This window comes from Amblyraja radiata, chromosome 15, assembly GCF_010909765.2.
Source record: "Amblyraja radiata isolate CabotCenter1 chromosome 15, sAmbRad1.1.pri, whole genome shotgun sequence".
Taxonomy (NCBI): Eukaryota; Metazoa; Chordata; class Chondrichthyes; order Rajiformes; family Rajidae; genus Amblyraja; species Amblyraja radiata.
Genome location: NC_045970.1, coordinates 8,356,191 through 8,375,979, shown reverse-complemented (window position 1 = coordinate 8,375,979; position 19,789 = coordinate 8,356,191). Strand labels below are relative to the sequence as shown.

The 19,789-nt window shown below is 42.3% G+C and overlaps 1 protein-coding gene across 6 annotated transcripts in view; it reads right to left on the bottom strand.

Annotated features, from left to right (window-relative positions):
• Positions 1-19,789, bottom strand: part of ide (insulin degrading enzyme) — a 135,466-nt gene that overhangs the window by 96,317 nt on the left and 19,360 nt on the right. For all 6 annotated transcript variants that reach the window (XM_033033608.1, XM_033033607.1, XM_033033609.1 and 3 more), the window contains exons 2-5: positions 10,140-10,324; positions 7,272-7,479; positions 4,603-4,772; positions 4,014-4,136 (exon numbers count right to left, since the gene is read on the bottom strand). In XM_033033608.1, the coding sequence (XP_032889499.1) occupies positions 4,014-4,136; positions 4,603-4,772; positions 7,272-7,479; positions 10,140-10,299 (661 nt within the window). In that variant the 5' untranslated portion in view covers positions 10,300-10,324. The remainder of the gene's footprint in view (positions 1-4,013; positions 4,137-4,602; positions 4,773-7,271; positions 7,480-10,139; positions 10,325-19,789) is intronic.

The following is a 19,789-nucleotide window of genomic DNA, read 5'->3' as shown; positions in this document are numbered from 1 at the left end:
CACATACAGAAGGTATAGAGTCATGGAGCATTCACCCAGATCTGCTGCATACAAGTCAAAAGATCCCGAGAGGTACAAGATAGCACGCAAGGATATTTGCAAAGCTATTAAGAATGCCAATAGACAACATCGGGACAAACTTGAGTCCCAGTATAATCATTTAGACACACGGAGAATGTGGCACGGTTTGAATACCATAATTGGTTGCAACGTTAAGTTAGGCAACATCACCGATCATCGGATCTTCTAATTAATTCCTTTATATCTTTCTCCTCTCACCTTAAACCCATGTCTAGTTGATTCCCCTACTCTGGGTAAAAGACGGCATCTATCCAACCCATTCCTCTAATGATCTTATATATCTCTACAGGATCACCCCTCTTCCTATTCTTCTAATCTTGCATGCGCTCGGCTATTTTACAGACAGTTGCTTATCAAACAACGATTTTGGACAAATATACCATTGACCTTCAACAAATCTCATTATGATCGCAATTTCTGGGCATATACATAGAAAACACACATGTGCACACAAAGAATTTTCTTATGCAGAAACACTCCTTGATGGTCCACCTTGCATAGTAAAAATAGTACGTTCTTTGAACCATTGCACCTGTACAATAGCAGGTGCAGATCAATGTTAGAACATGTCAAACTAAAATCCCACTGCTTTTTTCCTTGCTGAAGCTTTGGTTTCAAGTATTTATCCACTTTCCCCGATATCAACTGTCGCCCCATAGCAAAGCATGCTATGCGTCCAACATGTTACACTGATGTAATGAATGCTTTTAATCTGCAAAAAACAACCGGAGGCAACGCAAGAAAATTATCAAACAAAATTTGAAACAAAGCACTGAAGAAATTAGGACAATGGAGCAAACACCTGGTGAAAGAGGTGCAAATCTTAAATGTCAAAAAAAGTGAGAAAAAGCCAAGAAAGTTTAAGAATGAATTCACAACACAAAACAAATATGGAGAGATTAAAAATAAAGAGTTTGTGTAAATTGATTTGAAAAGCACAGATCTCAAGGGTTAGTATTACAAAGGTAAGATGCAGCAAAACTATTCAAAGCTTTGAAAAAAATCATGAGAACTTTAAAGTTCAAATATTGCAACAGGGACGAGTGTGTATATAGAGGCTCAATCCTGATGACCGAGCAGGACTTGCCACCCGTTTGGATACAGGCAGGCGCGATTTGCAGAGGGACATGTCTATGAAGAGTGAAAAAAAAGAGGTTAGCCAAGAAATTGTGTTGGATTTAGAATGATACAGACCAACCCTGCTTGCTCTTTCATTTTCCCATCCCTATCCAATCGGGGCATCTTAACTACTTCTGGGTGCACGTCTGTCATGGCCCTTGATTTCACAAAATAAAATGGTGGCACGAGGTGTGGTAGAATTGCAAGCCTTTGTATTGATGGTTAGACATTTCGAAACAGCTGAAAACTAATGTGATTAGTGGGATTGCTCTGTATGTAAAGGTGAGGCCCTGTAAACAGCAATATCTCCAGCAAGACTCACAGCTCAGAATCTTCCAGAAGCAGAACACGAGGTTAGATGCATGCATATCAGTTTTCTAACATAATCCCTACTCTATGCACTGCAGTGCACAAGGACGACCCTGAAGGCACACATGATAGTGGCCATTTCTCTATAAAATACAAGATACAAGATAGATTTATTCATCACATGTGCCAGATGGCACAGTGAAATGAAATTCCCATACAGCCATACCATAAAAATAAGGGACACAACACACTATAGGGTTTGACATAAAACATCCCCACACAGCAGGATCAAAGTTTCCCTCTGTGTGGGAAGGCACCAAAGTCAGTCTCTTCCTCCATTGTTCCCCGTGGTCAGGGCCTCCCCGTGCCCTCCGCAGTTGCCGCTACGGGCGGCCCGATGTTCAGGACCGCTCACTGGGGTGTTGTAAGTCCGACGTCGGGGCTGCGTGACGTCCTCAGCGGCGTGGACACCAGAGTCGGCCCCCGAAATTATGTCAGCAGTACATTCTAGCCCAAAGTTATTTACATAAAGATATCTGTTCTGACTTTTCTCTGAAAGTACCATAATCCTTTATCATTGATTCCACAATGAGAAGACATATTATTTGTTCTAACCATTAATATACTAGACTAAGTGGAACCCGTTGGGTCCCATGTTCACACGGGAGGGCTGGTCCCCCAACGCAATATTCCACCTCTCCACCAATTCCAATATTGGTGGCCAGTGGGGGGGGGGGAGGCTTTCTGGAGTGCTGATATGTGTGTTGTTGGCTGCAGGGACTACTGGTCTCCAGAGGGCTAGTATGGGCATTGTGGGCCAACTGGATTCTTGGGGTGGCAGCTCAGTCCCTCAAGCCCGATGTCCTGGCAGCTCACTCACGGCTGGAGGGCTGGAAGTTGACTCACGGCTATTCCTTGAAATTCCATTTCAAGCAGAGTGCAAGGTCACCAAATTCAAATCCATTTTCCTACCACTTCAAGCAGGGTGCAAGACCACCAAATTCAGGTTCATCTAAAATCAATTTAGTGCAAACAGGAAGTTGTCAAGTTTAGCCAAACAACCATTTGCACTGCCTTTTTACTTCAACCCAAAACCCCCCCAAACATCCATTTGCACTGCCTTTTTACTTCCAACACCCCCCTCCCCAAATATCCATCTGCACTGCCTTTTTACTTCAACCCCAAACTCCCCCCCAAAACAATCATCTGCAGTGCAGTTTTATTTCAAACCAACCATATTTTCATTGTCAAACCACATTAAGGGCACTCACAGTTGAGTAGACATGTGTTCAGTGTTATTCAGAGCTCAGAGAGACATGAACCTCTCGCTTCCTACATCTTGCAGAGACTGAGTGAGGCACATCACTTCCGGGTTTTATAGTCCCTCCCCTTCCCACCAACAGGGGCAGCAGAGAGAATGGCAACATTTTTTAAAACTGATTTATCATCAATGGGAAATAATCCTCCAGTCCAGGCAGGTGGAGGTGGGGATCTGAGCGAGGTAGCCAAATATGACGGCCGTAGGTGGCGGCATTCTCTCGGAAATCTCAGCACAGCGATCCAAAAGATCAGACTTTTAGTAATATATAAGATTAAAACTGCATCACAAATCATCCAGGATTCATCTGTCCTGACATATAAAATCTGCATTTGTCTGCAACACAGATTCAGCAGTTGGTAAATCTATCCCTCACCACCCCGATATCAGACTGAAGAAGGGTTTCGACCCGAAACGTTGCCTTTTTCCTTAGCTCCATAGATGCTGTCTCACCCGCTGTGTTTCTCCAACATTTTTGTCTACCTGCAGATAGTAACATCCCTTCATAGAGGACTTACTGGTATCAGATTAAAAAAGGTTTCAAAGATTTCAGTCAATTAACTGCGAAATTCAGAATCAAACCCAGTTTGCTGATTCCTCAAAATTACATGCTAAAGAGCTCCAATCTATAACTATGACCTAATGCAAACACATGTTTATCAGATTCTGTGTCTTCTCAATATTACTACAATGAACTACAATTTCTAGATTAATGACAAAAATACAAATTTTAGGAAAATGCTACGTGAAATAAAATTAAAAAATACAAATATGTGTTCATTTTGTCATCACCCTCAGCCTGGAGTGAAATGAATGACAGAGCATAGAAATTCCTCACATTCATTTTTGGAAATATAGAAAAGAAAAATATACTTCAAACAATTTTTTTTCCTGCTGGTTACTCAAATCAAGAGAATTTTGCATTATTGGATGATACATTATCAAAAAGTATAAAAGATTTTGACCCACCATGGTCCAAGACTCTGGCAAAAATGGAACTCAACCTTGCAAATTGAGAATCATTAAAAAGCAATTAAATAAACTGGGTTACCTAAATATATCAGTTGCTGACAACTAGTGAGCAATTCCAAATCCCCAAAGTACTTAAAAAGATTTGAGCAATAAGCAATGAATGGAAGATCAAGAATTACATATTAGCACATGTTTCACCCAATATAATACTTGCCTCGCCCAAGAATACACAGAGCCATCAGGTTTGATGAATAGTTCGTTGAGTGGAATTTAAGTAGTTCTTGTCGAACATCGATGCCCATCTCGGCTGGTCTAGTTTCCAAAGTGAACTTGTTGCCTAATATCAAAAATAAGGTTAGTTTTAGGCAGATGATAAATAAGATCCCAGCTTAATCTACATTCTATTGTTAATATGTTATTTACTGTGTTCGTAGGGGGGGTTGGAGGAGTGGAGGGGAGGGGAGAGAGGAGAGGGGAGGGGTGGGGAGAGGGAAATGGATGTCACATTTAATTCCCTCGTCTAAATAGTTTATATTGTAAATAACTGGGGTCCCATCACCAAGCCTTGTGGCATCCCACTAATTGTTGCCTGCCATTCTGAAAAGGACCCATTAATTCCTACTCTTTGCTTCCTGTCTGCCAACCAGTTCTCTATCCATGTCAATACCCCACCCCCAATACCATGTGCTCCAACTTTGCATAATCTCGTGTGGGACCTTGTGAAAGGCTTTTTGAAAGTCCAGATATGTTTTCCAGACAATGTTGCACATCAATTCATTGGTAGGATTATATTAAATACTGACCTGTTCCAAAAGAGCTAAATCGATGTTCTGGGTTGCCTGTAGATTTCTCCAATTGGAACAGTCTCCAGGCATCATTCATTAGATTTTTCTCATGTTCCGATTCAACAGCATTGACTTCTCTGTCTTTACAGCTGGCATCAAATAAAGGGCACAGGAAAAATTGTGCAAACCTAAATTTAAAAAAAGTTCATAACTTCAAATGGATTAGAAAACGAACAATCACATCAGAAATAAATTTCAAATATGCTTTAGTTTGTCAACCATCAAAAGAATGGAATTGAATACATTTTATTAGACAAATATAAATACATACAAGGAATATGCCGTGATGCTTCCAAGTAACAACACGAAATACAGTTGACAATTTAAAAAAAAACATTATAATTTAAACGTGAAGAATGTGAAATGGACTATGTGTTCTCTGGTTCTTCCTCTAAATTGGAACACTGATTAATCAAGCAACTTACAAACTGGCACTCCTTTTAATTCTCTCCGTTTGCATAAAATCACTTCACGTCTCCCTTGGACTAAAGTTAGAATGAGCGCATACATGGTGAAACCAACTCCAAATCTATAAAATGATTTCCATCTTGCAAGCTATCCTGGACTGAAAACTGGATCGCCTCTTAATCTTTTTAGCACCTCATCATATCATCTATATAAGTAAAAGTCTAATCTTGACCACTTCCTGTCTGCGCTGTATATTGATTTTAGAAAAAACGCTACCCTCTATCGCTGTGATTTTTGGCCATCTTACTCAGTCCTTCTCCGCTGAGTATTTTTCCCATCTACGAAAATCCAGCCCCGAGGATTTTTCCCATCGACGAAAATTAAAAAAGATATGAGTGTTTAGAAAACCTTGAGATCAGCTGATTGGTCCTCTCACCTGTTAATCACCGCACTGAAGGTAATGACCCTTCCGGGGGGGGGAAAGAGGGGGTAGGACTATAAAACCCGGATGCTTGGACACGAGTCAGTCACTCTGCAAGATCGCAAGGAAGAGGCCACGACTGTAATTCTAAGCTGTGAATCAACTGAAATGCGAGTCTGCAATGTACTTGCAATAAATGATTTGTTAGCCCTTAATGACAATGCCATGAGTTGTTTGGCCTGCTGCCCTGCCTGTGCTTTAAACTGCAATGCTTTATTAGGTCCGACTGTGTTTAGAAGGAATAAATGCTTTATTAGGTCCGACTGTGTTTAGTCCAAAAGTCCTGCTCATTTCGTGACTTCCGCTTAGTGGACAGGTCACGCTTATTGCGTAATTTCCGGTGAGTGCAGAGGTCGCGCTGACTGCGGAAGTGCCGCTGACTGTGGAAGCCCCACAGTGGAGAGGCCGCGCGAGTAGATTCAAGAAAGTTTACTATCATATATATGGTGTGCGAGTCTGTGTGGGTGAGTGTGAGCGTGTCAGTGTGGGTGAGTGTGTGTATAAAGGTGTGAGTAAGTGTGTGAGTGAATATGTGCGCGTGAGTGTGAAGTGGAGGGTGACTGACTCTCACATATAGAGAATGTGGAGTGGATTTCTGAAATCATAAGTTAAATCCCAACCGAAATATGTAAAAATCTCTGCTTTTTTGCATCTGGTTTTCGAGGAACACACACACACACACACACACACACACACATATATATATATATATATATATATATATATATATATATATATATATATATATATATATATATATATGTGTGTGTGTGTGTGTGTGTGTGTGTGTGTGTGTGTGTGTTCCTCGAAAACCAGATGCAAAAAAGCAGAGATTTTTACATATTTCGGTTGGGATTTAACTTATGATTTCAGAAATCCACTCCTCTCTAGGTTTGGTCAATTATTTCCCCAGATTTTAAATAAAATTGTTCACAAAACATCAACAAAATTTAAAATCAAACTGCTGCATGAGTCACAGTGCCACCTCACAGATGTCCAATCACAATGGATCTCATTTACATATGATATGACATCACAATGGGACAGGAGTGGGAGATTGGAACCTTCACGTGGCCCCACTAAAATCAAACTGCTGCATGAGTCAGTGCCATCTCACGCCACCGCTGCCCAGCTGCCGACGTTACAATAACAGTTAAATGTTTACATCTTCTGGTAGAAATTCTCCATATGATTTCAAAAATCCAATCCTCTATACATTTGGTCAATTATTTCCCGAGATATTTACTAAAATTAATAACCAAACTGATATTTTTTTTAAATATTAAGGCTGCCCAGCTGCTGACCTCACAATGCCTTTGCACCTGACACAGCGTGCCTGCTGGCCACGCCCCGCTGACCTCACAATGCCTTTGCACCTGGCCCCGCCCCCCAGCCTGCCTGCTGGCCCCGCCCAGCCCCGCTCCCCCAGCCTGCCAGGTTGTTGATTCAATGAATTGAATTGAATTATTTCTCACTTAACATCACTAATTCTTAACATTACCTTTTAATTTCAAAGACAGTTTAAAAAAAAATACATTTGCCATCTTCATTGACAGCTTAGATCGGACCCGCTGTGTGTGTGTGTGTGTGTGTGTGTGTGTGTGTGTGTGTGTGTGCAGCAGGCCACCACCTCCGCGCGTTGAGGGGACGGGACCCAACGGGTCCCACTTGGTCTAGTAGCCTGGGACAAGATACATAGGAAAGAAAAATACTTAAAAATGAATAAACCATTATTTACCGATTAAGTGCACCCTCCAAATGCTCATTTGATACATCAAAATAGTAATTGGTATTTTCTCCACTAGTGAATGCATTTGAGCTCCCAGCATGTTCACTCAGAAATTGATTATATTCATTCTCCTTTGGATACTTTTTTGTTCCTAAGAAAAGCATATGTTCACAGAAATGGGCCAGGCCTGGTATATCTTTAGGATCTGCCAAAGAACCTGCAAATTAAAACAGTAAGTGAGAAAATAAATCTTTACATACATCTGAAATTTCTGGACAATCCTGATCAATTTTCCCTTCCACTATTACAAATGATGTGATGATTTGTTTTCCAAACAAGCATACAAGGAATATGCATATGGAATGACACTTCTAGATTATAAAGTGCTGCCTCTTAACAATATTACGAGATTCAAAAATGCTGGAACACAAACTATTGATCTGCAGGACGTTTTTTGCACAAACAATTCAACTGTTTATTTTTGTTCAGTCAAGAGTTAAGTCTTTTACTGTCATTTGTCCCAGATAGAACAATGAAATTCTTACTTGTAGCAGCACAACAGAATATGTAAACATAGTACACTGTGAACAATATAATACACAAGAGAAAAAAAGTTCAGTGTGTGCACATATATACATACACACAAAAACCCTCCAATAATAGTCTATGTAGTTCAGAGCTTATTTGATGTTGTAATGTTTAATAGCCAAACGGTTGTAGGGAAGAAGCTGTTTTTGAACATGGACGTTACAGTTTTCAGGTTCTTGTACCTTCCTCCTGATGGCAGGGGTGAAACGAGTGTGTGGCCAGGGTGGTGTGGGTCTCTGATTATGCTGGCTGCCTTTTTGAGGCTGTGATTCCGGTAAATCCCTTTGATGGTGAAGTAGTCAGAACCGGTGATGGACTGGGCAGTGTTCACAACTTTGTCTTCTTCCCTCCTGGGCATTCAAATTGCCGAACCAGGCCGTGATGCAACCAGTCAATATGCTCTCTACTGTACACCTGTAGAAGTTTAAGAGAATCCTCTCTTAATACCAAATCTCCGTAATCTCAGGGATGAGGTGTTGATGTGCTGTCTTTATAATTGCATCAGTGTGCTGGATCCAGGAAAGATGTGCTGCCAGGGGTGGTGGTGGAGGCAGAAACAGATAAGATAGTGACATTCAAGAAACTTTTGGATAGACACATGGATATGCAGGAAATGAAGGGATATTGAATATGTGCAGGCAGATAAGAGTTGGTCTTGGCATCCTGTTTGGCACAGACATTGTGGGCCAAAAGGACCATACCTGTGCTGTTTTGTTCTACTTTCAAAGTGCATTACTTCACACTTGCTCTGATTAAACTCCATCTGCCATTTCCCCACACATATCTATAACAGATCTGCATCTCATACATTATTTGACAGCCTCCCTAACCGTATGTAACTATTTGGTGTTATCTACAAAAAAGACGTGCCAGCACAGCTCCTTGTGGAATCCCACTGGTCACAGCTCCATTCCATAGAGCCTTTTCTGTCCATGACCTCCTCCACTGCCAGAGTGATGCCACGCATAAACCAGAAGAAAGTCACTAAATTCCGCTTGGATAGACTACATCCTAACAGCATGAACGCCAAACTCTCCAATTTTAAATAAATCTCTCCTGAACCCCCCCCCCCCCATCTCATCCCTCCTTCAGTGTTCACCTTTCTACCGCTACCTCTTCACTTTATTCCTTTATCCTCCACCACCCGCTCATCCTTCACCCATACTAATCACCTTGTTTTCTTTTTATACCCCCTCCTCTCTTGCTCCAGCTTTACAATCTATTCCTTCCTTCCTTATCTGGCACCCTCTTGTTTCCATTTCACCTCTAGCCTTTGTCACTATTTCCAGCATTTGCCATTCACCCCTCCTTACTTGCATCTACCCATCAATTGCCGGGTTTTGCCCCACTCCTGCCTCACTTTACCAGATTTCTCCCCTCTACTCCATCAGTCTGAATAAGTATCCCAACCCATTTCCCTCCACAGATGCTGCTTGACCTGCTGAGTTGTTCCAGTACTTTGCTTTGTGTAAATGACCCGAGAACCTTCTGTCACTGTGTCAGGGCAACAACCCAGCCTTTAATATCCGCAAGATGATAAGAGTTGGATGTTGACCCATAGAAGTGAGGATGTGAACACAACCATGTTCTTATCAACAGAGCTGTTGTAGCTTCACGTTCCTAGGTATCTATATCACCAGCAACCTAACCCGAACCCTTCACACCGATGTTGTGATCAAGAAAGCACATCAGCGTATTTACTTTCTTCGGCACCCGAGAAGATTCTACATATCCCCAAGGATTCTCTCAGACTATTACAAACGCAGTATAAACGGTATTCTGATGGCAGTCATTTTAGGCTGATATGGCAACTGCTCTACCCATTAACACCTGAACCTGCAGAGTATGGTAAACATAGCCCAGTTAATCAAGGCTCATCTAATGCATCTTCACAGTGCGTTGCATCGGGAAGACTGGAAGTATCATAGAGGATGCCTTTTCCTTTTTACCATTCTACCTTCCAGAAGATAAGAGCGTAATCCAAGACATCCAGACTTAAGAACAGCATTCCCCCCCCCCCCCCACTGAGCCAATTATCTCAGTCACAACCCCTTCCTGGCAGTGCTACCACTTGCTCTTGCCTTTACCTCATTCAGTTATTGCAATTTAATATTTATTTTGCACTACAATCTGCACCATTCTGCTGCTTTCAACTCAGTTGCATTTATCATTACTGTATGTACATTGTTTACTCTGTGAGCTTCATGTGAACGAGGAATTTAATTGCACCCTGGTGAATATGACAATAAACTAATCTGAAGCCGAATCAGAATATAAAATTCTTAATACCAGTATGAACATCCAAAGCTGCAGAGGACTTGTCAGTTGTGGGATCATGAATAAGTAATACACGGATTTCATTGGAGAGTTCCAATCCACGATATTCACGTTTATCCTCTGGTGATTTCACGACACTGGTTACTATTCTCTTGATTGCAGGGTTAGTCATTCTCAGGTTTCTTGTTGGCTGCAGGCTGCAAAGAGGAAACAATTCATCACAAATATTGAATTACTATATGTTTACTGCTGAGATAGTACTGGCTGAAAGCCAAAATGTATAAATTGTGAACAGCATCTCATATTGAAAGTGCAGTCACCTACCGAGAGATTATTTGATACATTCACTCCAGGACAATTTACATTTAATTATAAATATTTTTCATTCTATGATAACTTTCCTGAAATAACCAACCAGGGAAATATCAATTAATATATTGCTGCAATAATGAAGGATTGTAGTCAACCAAGAATTATTCACAAACTGTCTTGCATATTGCAAGTTTTAGTTAGGAAGGAATACAATCATGCTCTAAAATATCTAATTCATCAAGTTTCTGAAAGCAACATGCAACTAAGTTCTACACATTTCAAAGTCCTGGATTTAATCATCAAATTGTTTCCTGAATTGGTGAGGTTAAGCAGATTGGGCCCATATTCTCCTAGGTGTAACTGGAAAGTTAGGTATTATTAATTCTTATAGGGCTTGATAGGGTAGATCCAGGAATGAAGTTTCCATTAGCTGGGGAACCCAGAATCTTTAATCTCAAATTTAGGGGTTGTCCATTTAGGACTAAGATGCAGAGACAATTGTTGAGACTGAGATGCAAGAGATCCCCTGGATATTAAATGAATTAGGGGCTTTTTAAATATAAATTATTCAAGAGGCTGTGTGCTTTGCAGGCTAAGTTAGCTATTAATTGTCCATCCCCAACTCCCCTTGATTAGGTTCTGGTAAGCTGCCCTCTTGAATTAATGCAGTGCTGGGAGAGGTGTGGGTATAGCCACTATGCTACAAGGAAGTGTTTTCCATGATTAGGTTCTGGTAAGCTGCCCTCTTGAATTAATGCAGTGCTGGGAGAGGTGTGGGTATAGCCACTATGCTACAAGGAAGTGTTTTCCAGGATTTTGACCCAATGAAAATGTAGTGATTGCAGGAAAGTGGAGCTGCGGTAAAAGATCAACCATGAATTTTGTGAAAGGCAGGGCAGGCACAGGTGCCCAATGACCCACTCCTATATTTATTCCTCACTGTTATAGGTCTACGATTCTCAGTTAATATTGACCTATTCCTATGTTGAAAAAGAGGACAGCATAACTAAACTCACCACTCATGGACTGGGGATGTTCAAGTCAACAGGACTATTCATTATTCCAGTAACAGCAGCAGGAATGCACCAATGTATGGGGATCAAGTGAGGTAGGATCTGATTGGGTGCCATTCTCTCATTTTAAAGCATTCTTGAAACTAATATCTAGAGTGTTTTGTTCCAGGAATGTATTTCTGCCCATGGAGCCCAAACCCACGGCAATCAATATAGCCAATGTGGATTTTAATAAAATACCAAATGGACTACAGTAATTGGTACTGGTCATTTCAGCCTCAAGGTGGAAAAATGTTTGACCCTCATGGAAACTCGATGTCCAACATAACTAAGAAAAAATGCTTGATCAGTGAATGTTTCAAACCAGTACCCAACAAGGAAATAAGATGAATAAATAAAGAATAAGTTAGGTCTTAGCTCAGAATGGAAAAGCAATTAAACAAGAAAAGGAATGAGAGCCAAAGGCTCCACAGTGTTAATAAATGAAATAAATAATCAAGTCTAGAGCAAATTTAAATAACAAAATTCTGACCAAAATCTATTGGACACGGGAGTAATTGTTTGAGTTCCGATGCTTCGTAGTGGATTGGAACTACGAACAAGGAATGTCGCACAGAATTTGATGAGTGACCCGAACCTCATGATCAAATGGATCGAACCGAGGCTTTTAGTACAACATTTACCCAATCTTGCATTTTATCTCCCAAGATAAAAGGACTCTTCAACAAGTTTTCATGGTAAATAACATTAACTTTTGCTCTTTTTTATAAACATCCCATCACTATCTTTTGCTTTATGCCATGATTCCTCCCCTTCCCTGCAGCCATCTTCAGACTAACGATCATTTTCCAGCTCTCACCCTACTTTTCCCTGCCTTAAAACTTACGACAATGGTAACAAATGGCTGTTTGGATGGAAAAAAAAAAACTAGTTTGAAACATTAACTGTTTCCCTCTGAAGAGATGCTGCTTAACCCAAAGATCCTATAACAAGCAAGATAGTGCACTCCTGCTATAACCAATAGGCTGACGTGCAGTACGCAACAAAGATGCAACGGAGCGGAACGTCAGCCTTTTCGTCGGCCATTTCAGTAAACCCGACCTGACTTTGTATATCCCTCTCGCGTTGCGGGGGAACAGTTTGTGTGTGTGATATAGTGTTACGTTCATGATTCATAATTCTGTTATTTTTTGTTAATAAATTATAATTCTGTTAATTTTCTTTTTAATGTTTTGGATTCAAAGCCCCGGGATTGGGATCGGACTGTGCAAGAGTGGAGGGGGCACTGAGGGCAAAGAGGCTGTGCCCACACGGCAGGGTAAAAGGGGAGACCTTTCCAATCCACGCTTCCCTCTTTCTGTCTCTGCTGTGCCTTTTCAAAATTGGTTGTTTCTTTTTTCCGCAAAAACAGAAAGGCGGAGTGAGCAAGAGTGAGGGGCTGAGGCTTGCACCGACCGATCGAGTGAGCGAGCGAGTGTAGCCCAAGAAAAGTCCGCCTGCTCCCCATCCCATCCGCCCCAACAAATAACAAATGTAGCTTGTAAGATGCTGAGACCTGTGAACGGGGAGCAGCTGCACGCTGTGAACTATGTGGAGGACTATCTGGATTCAATCGAGTCTCTGCCTTTCGATCTCCAGGGGTACGTTTCTCTGATGAGGGATATCGATGCTCAATACCAAGGTAAGAACTGGGGTACTAGCCCGACCCCCACCAAACTGCTGCGGCACTGGGACGGGCCAAACAAAAGAGGCGTTCCAGCACTCAGCCATTTTGGCAGGAAGAGGAATAAATGTCCGACAGTCAGAGACACAGAGGAGTAGTGAAGAGCAGACCAGTCCGGAGTTTAGGAGCCGGGCGTTATACACGTTATACATGTACCTTGCTGGTTCACACTAATTAGAGAAATGTATCCTTTACCATCTATATTACTAAAAGTCTGATCTTGACCGCTTTTGGCCCACTGTGGCGCGATTTCCGAGAGAACGCCGCCACCTACAGCCGTCATTTTTGGCCACCTCGCTCAGAGCCCGCCGCCACCTTCCGGGACCGGAGGATTTTTCCCATCGATGAAAAATCAGAGAGATATTAATGTTTTTTTTTAATTCCCCATTCTCTTTGCTGCCCCCCCCGCCCCCCCTGGCGGCAGGGGGGAGGGACTATAAAAGCCGGAAGTGTAGTCCCTCACTCAGTCTCTGCCAGATCCAGGAAGCGAGAGGGTCACGGCTCTCTGAGCTGCGAATAACACTGAACGCACGTCTACTCCACGGTGAGTCCCCCCGATGCGGCTGTAAGGTGGCTGCTGCCCAATTGTTTGCCTCGCCTTTTTTAACAAGTTTGATCACAAAATGAATTTTGGTTGTCAGGTGGCTGCAGCCCAATTGTTTGCCTCGCCTTTTTAACAAGTTTGTGTTAAAAAAATGAATTTTGGTTGTCGCGTGGCTGCAGCCCAATTGTTTGCCTCACCTTTTTAACAAGTTTGTGTTCACAAAATGAATTTTGGTTGTCGGGTGGCTGCAGCCCAATTGTTTGCCTTGGCTTGGTTTTTAAAATTGTTGCAACAGTTGGATGCCAGCCCAAGAATCCATTTGGGCCCACAATGTCTATACTAGCCCTCTGGAAACCAGTACCTTGGGCCCGCAACACCCATACTAGCAGACAGCCCTCCCACTGGCGAGCAATATTGGAATTGGTGGAAAGGTGGAATATTGAGTTGGTGACCAGCCCTCCCGTGTGATGCTGGGACCCAACGGGTCCCACTTAGTCTAGTTGTATTTAAACTCTGAATGAATTTCAAATCCAACTCTTAACACTTAGGATGAAAATGATGGTCCACTTACTTCAAAGATGATCATATTGTGCAACGTAGCTATTCAGTCAAATTAAGTACAGTGGACAAAATATTAACATCTCAACCTGGAATAATTTAAGACATTATTTGAAAATAACACTTCCCAAAATTTAAAATTAAAGATTTCATTTCTACAAATCTATGGTCAAATAATTTTAAAAAAGCAAATAATCTTTTATCTTCTTTTGATAGCTGGACATTTTCCGATTGCCAGAATTTGCAAATTCAGTGACTTTAAAGGGCCTGTCCCACTTTGCGATCAGTGATTGACGCCCGTAAAACCGTCAAGTTGTACGACATACACGCTGACGTATGCTGTCCTGCGGGTGACGCCCGGTTAGGGTTGGGGTGAGGGTCGGGTTAGGTAAAACAGATGGGCTGCAAAATATTCTTCCTTCAATACATGGATTTTAAACATTAATATATTAAAATTAATACAATAAAATCAATTGTGCAAGTTAAAAGATATCCGAGTCCTTTAGTTTTATTTAGATGTATTGATCCGCATTCAGATCCAATCACCGTCTCTAACTTTTCACAGGGATGGATTCAGTGAGTGTAAACTGAACTCCCCTCTCCCCTCCACTCCCTCTTCCCCCCCTCCCACCCCTATCCCTCCATCTCCACCCCCTACCCTTCTCCCCTCCCTTCCTTCCCCCCACTCCACTCTTCTCCCCCTTCTCCACTTCTCCCATTTTCCAACCCCCGCTACTTTCCCCGACACCCCCCATTTGTGGACCCAGCCTGCGAGCAGCTATCCTCCGCACACTATCCCACACATGCTAGGGACAATTTATACAAACCTGTGCACCTTTGGAATGCGGGAGGTAATCCTAACCCTAGCCCTAGCCCTAACCCTAACCCATGGTTGATACGCTTGGTATAAGTATAAATTGTCCCAGAGGCAGATCTCTCTTCCAATTGTCTCTCCAAACCCCCAGAGGCAGTGGGCTTTTCCACTGGGTTCAGGCAATGTTGTCAATGTATCAGTGCCACCCACCTGCTCCAGCCACTGAGTCTAAATACCCACCACCCATTTTGAAGCCAGGCGAGGGGGCAGAGGGAGGTGGGGGGGGGGGGGGGGGGGGTTGTTCCCAAAGTCTGCATTTATCCCATACTCAATGTTACTAAAACAGATGTGGGATTTGTGCAGTACTATTAGTGGGATCTAGGGGGGAGGAGGGGAGACAGTCACACTCACTGAATCCATCCCTGTGAAAAGTTAGAGACGGTGTTTGGATCTGAAAGCGAACCAATACATCTGTAAATAAAGCTGAACGACTCAGACATCTTTTCATTTGCACAATTTATTTTATTGTATTAATTTTAATATATTAATGTTTAAAATCCATGCATTGAAGGAAGAATATTTTACAGCCCATCTGTGGTCCCTAACCCCAACCCTAACCGGGCGTCACTCGCAGGACAGCATGTGACAGGGCCCACGACATGATGAGATGTCGCCCCTGGATTTTGAACATTCCAAAATCCAGGGGCGACAGGGAGACGCCGTGCGTCACGACATGCGTCACCACGTATCACGACCCGACCACAACGCGACAACCTCTTTTCAGGCTGTCGCTGAAAATGTCATCCAAGTGGGACAGGCCCTTAAGGAATGCTAATTGCTGACTCAATGGCAAGTCCAAGTTGGAAATGCAACAATACATTGTATTGCACGGCTAGAAGGCATCCCGACGGACCACGGCTGTGAACTGGGAACGCGGACAGAGGCCTTTATCGAGGCGCCGCAGTCTCGATGCCTCCTGGATCGCTGCGTAGAACCCCGGCCGGGGCTCGAGGGTAGAAGCATCCGACAGCACCCGTGGTTGGGGCTCGGGTCGGCACCACAGAGACGTGAAGTGGGGTGTCGACAGGGGTAAAGGTCTCGGCAGCAGTGAAGCCTCGCGACGATGGGGCCACGGGGGCGCCTCACAGCGGCAGCGATGCCTTACTAAATTTCAAAATCCCCGGATGCGCGGAGAAATCTCATGCCTGAAAAGTAGAACTAGGAAAATATCTCTAGTTGATTAATTCCAAACGGCTTAATGGGGGGGGGGGGGGGTTCTCCATTAATAGCACATTTAGCTTATTTCTTTGTTCAAATGTGTTTTAAGTGAAGAACTTATGGGGCATGGCCTGCCGGCTACACAATGTGAATTAAATAAAGAAAAATGAACCATCATGATGACAAGTAGAAATAGCTAGTTCTGTTATAAACACAAAGAATAAAAAATAACCAAAAAATAAAAAACCTGGAGGAACAGCAGATCTGGCAGCATCCTTGGTGAGTAAAGGGGCAGCCAAAGTTTCGGATAAGGATGTTGTCAGTCCACTTTCCTCCATGGACATTAAAAAAAAAAGAGCTACTCAATATTGGAGAATTTGGTAAGAAAGAACTACAGATGCTGATAAAATCAAAGGTGGACACATAATGCTGGAGTAGCTCAGCGGGTGAGGCAGCATCTACTTCTCTCCATAGATGCTGCCTCCAGCATTTTGTGTTTACCTTGGAGAATTTGGTATTGTCCAGAAGGCTGAAATGCACTCCGATGGAAATGTGTTGTTCCTCAAGCTTAGACACGGCCTCATTATTAACGATGCCAATAGTCAAGGGACAAGTCAAGAGTGTTTTATTGTCATATGTGGAAGAATGAAATTCTTACTTGCAGCAGCACAACAGATATGTAAACATCAGGACAGGCAGCATCTCTGGAGGAATGGGTGACGTTTCAGGTCGAGACCCTTCTTCAGACTGAAATCTGAATCAGTCTGAATAAAAGTCTGGACACAAAACGTCACCCATTCCTTCTCTCCAGAGATGCTGTCTGTCACGCTGAGTTACTCCAGCATTTTGTGTATACCTTTGATTTAAACCAGCATCGGCAGTTCTTTCCACATAGATATGTAAACACAGTAATCTGCAAAACTCATAATAAACAAAGTTCAGTATATACATACACGGAATTACGCACATATATACACACACACACAAAATAAAGGCATACAATAGCAGAACAAAGACACAAATAATGCCCTTATTGCAGTAGTTGCAGTTCTTGGTTTCTTGGTCCTCCAAAATATTCCAAATGGACTTTATACTGGAGGTGGTGAAGGGAGGGCTTAAGCCAGAAAGGGTTATTGGAAAGAAAGAGCTACTTTAAATTTAGTTGCATCTGGTTGGGTAACTATAGTAGGGTGGAGATTATTCCATGCTTTAATTGTGCGTGGGAAGAACAAATTGCTGTCCACATCTGTCTTTGTAGCTGGGATCACAAATTGGATCGAATGCTCTCGTCTGCTCCTAATTGGTTTGGGTTTGGTGTAGGTCTTGTAATCTGTCTAGCTGACCATTTAACATTTTGTAAAAACAGGTCAAACGGTGAGCTGTCTTGTCTTGGAGAGGGTTCCACCCCAGAGAATTCAGAAGTTTGGTGACACTCGCTTCTCTCTCATAGGTGTTAGTAACAAATCGAGCTGCCTGTCTTTGGACACGTTCGATGGAAGAAATGTTTTTATTTGTGTATGGATCCCATGCTGCAACTGCGTAGTCCAAATGAGGTCTAACGAGGGTGAAATATAGCTTCTCCTTGACAGAAGTTGAACAATGATGAAAGTTGCGCCTCAGGAAGTTTAGGACACCTGTTGCTTTCACCGTTGCATGATGAGTCTGACCATTCCAACGCAGATCATTCTGCAATTTGATGCCAAGATACTTGGTTTGTTTGGATTCTTCAAGGGTGGCACCAAGTATGTTGTAAGATGTTTCGCCTGGATTCCTCTTTCTGGTGACACGCATGGTTTCACATTTGGAAGGGTTGAACTGCATGCCCCATTGTTGTGACCACTCAACCATAGTATCGAGATCCTTTTGGAGAGCATCTTCATCAGTTCAGAGCTTATTTGGAGGTTGTAGTGTTTAATAGCCTGATGGTTGTAGGGAAGAAGCTGCTTCTGAATCTGGATGTTCCAGTTTTCAGGCTCCTGCACCTTCTTCCCAATGGCAGGACTGAAATGAGAGTGTGGCCAGGGAGGTGTGGGTCTCTGAGTGGAGGGCTGTTTACATAAAAGTCATAGTGCGAGTGGGATGGTGAATTAAAACATTTATCTCTTTCCCAATTCTGACAAAGGGTCCTGGACCCGAAACAGTAACTGCTTCTCCTTCCACAGATGCTGCCTGATCTGTTGAGTTATCCCAGTAATTTCTGTTTCAAATTTACAGTACTTGCAGTTTTGTTTTCTTATACAATTTCTGAATCTTTATTCAGACCACAATTCAGTTATTTACTCTGTTCAAGTTTAGTATTAGCACAGAGCCAAAATAGTTTCATCCTAAAGCTACTGCAAATTTGCACGTTAACTGTACTCATTTTTATCAACTCCAACGTTAAGTCTAAATCGATTCTTAATTCAGTGAGCAGGGCAAGCAAAAAGAAACATCCAATAGGAAAATATATTTATTTTCTTCTATCAATCAAAGATAAATGCAATGACTAAGATGTCCTGCATTTGCTTCTAATTTATCCAAATTAAACCCCATTCACAAGGCCAGGGCAGATAGGCCAAGTATGGAAGCTGGTAGCTAAACTAAAACAGCTCAGCTGTTGTGGGGTTTTTTGCAACACACCATATGAATCTGGGGAAGAAGGAAGAAAATCCCCAGCAAAGTTCAGCATAAAAACCTAAAGATAACAAAAATATGAATTTGTTGTATTTTATAATTACTTGCACTTTGCCAACTTGTACAGGATGCACAAGGCAGATAAGCAATTAAATTAACACGTAAAAAGTTATGCAGAAAATGAACTGTGCAAACTAATTCGCCCAATTGGACAATCAATTTTAATTAGAAGAAACTTATTAAAACAATATGATACGGTAAACAAGGTTTTTTTTAAAATAATCAGAAATACTATTAATTAGCCTTGCGAAAGACTGTCAGATGCAATGGGCCTTTAAATGCCCCTTTCTGCAAATTGCATCCCGTTTCACCTCCGTAAGCCACGTTGAACCGTCACTAATACAGTAAAAGCAAAACCACTTGAGAGAACATGATTCGATGGTTGTAAACTACCGTTCCTTATCTGCATAGCTCACTCACTCGCTTTAATATACATTAGACACAAGAGTTTCCTGTTGTGTGCACTTTCACACTGAATATATTGGAAACGCAAGAAAATGTAGTTACAAGAACAAAGACGTTCTTGGGAAGGTTTGCACTTATGATTCAGAGTACACAAACTTCTGAAAGTCTCCCGTTCCCGAGGGAACAATCACTCTTTGCCGTTCAAACCTGTTACTTGGTCAGTTTAGATTCATTTTCCAAAGACTTTATTTTCAGCTGCCACCATCCGGTGACCAGCCGCTTCCACGGGATAAGACCCCAAAGAGTGGTTATTCCTTATCGACAGCGCCTGGGTTCAGGGAACGGGCCGCACGGCGCTGCCGAGTCATTCCACACATATTAGAGACCAGATGAATGACCTTC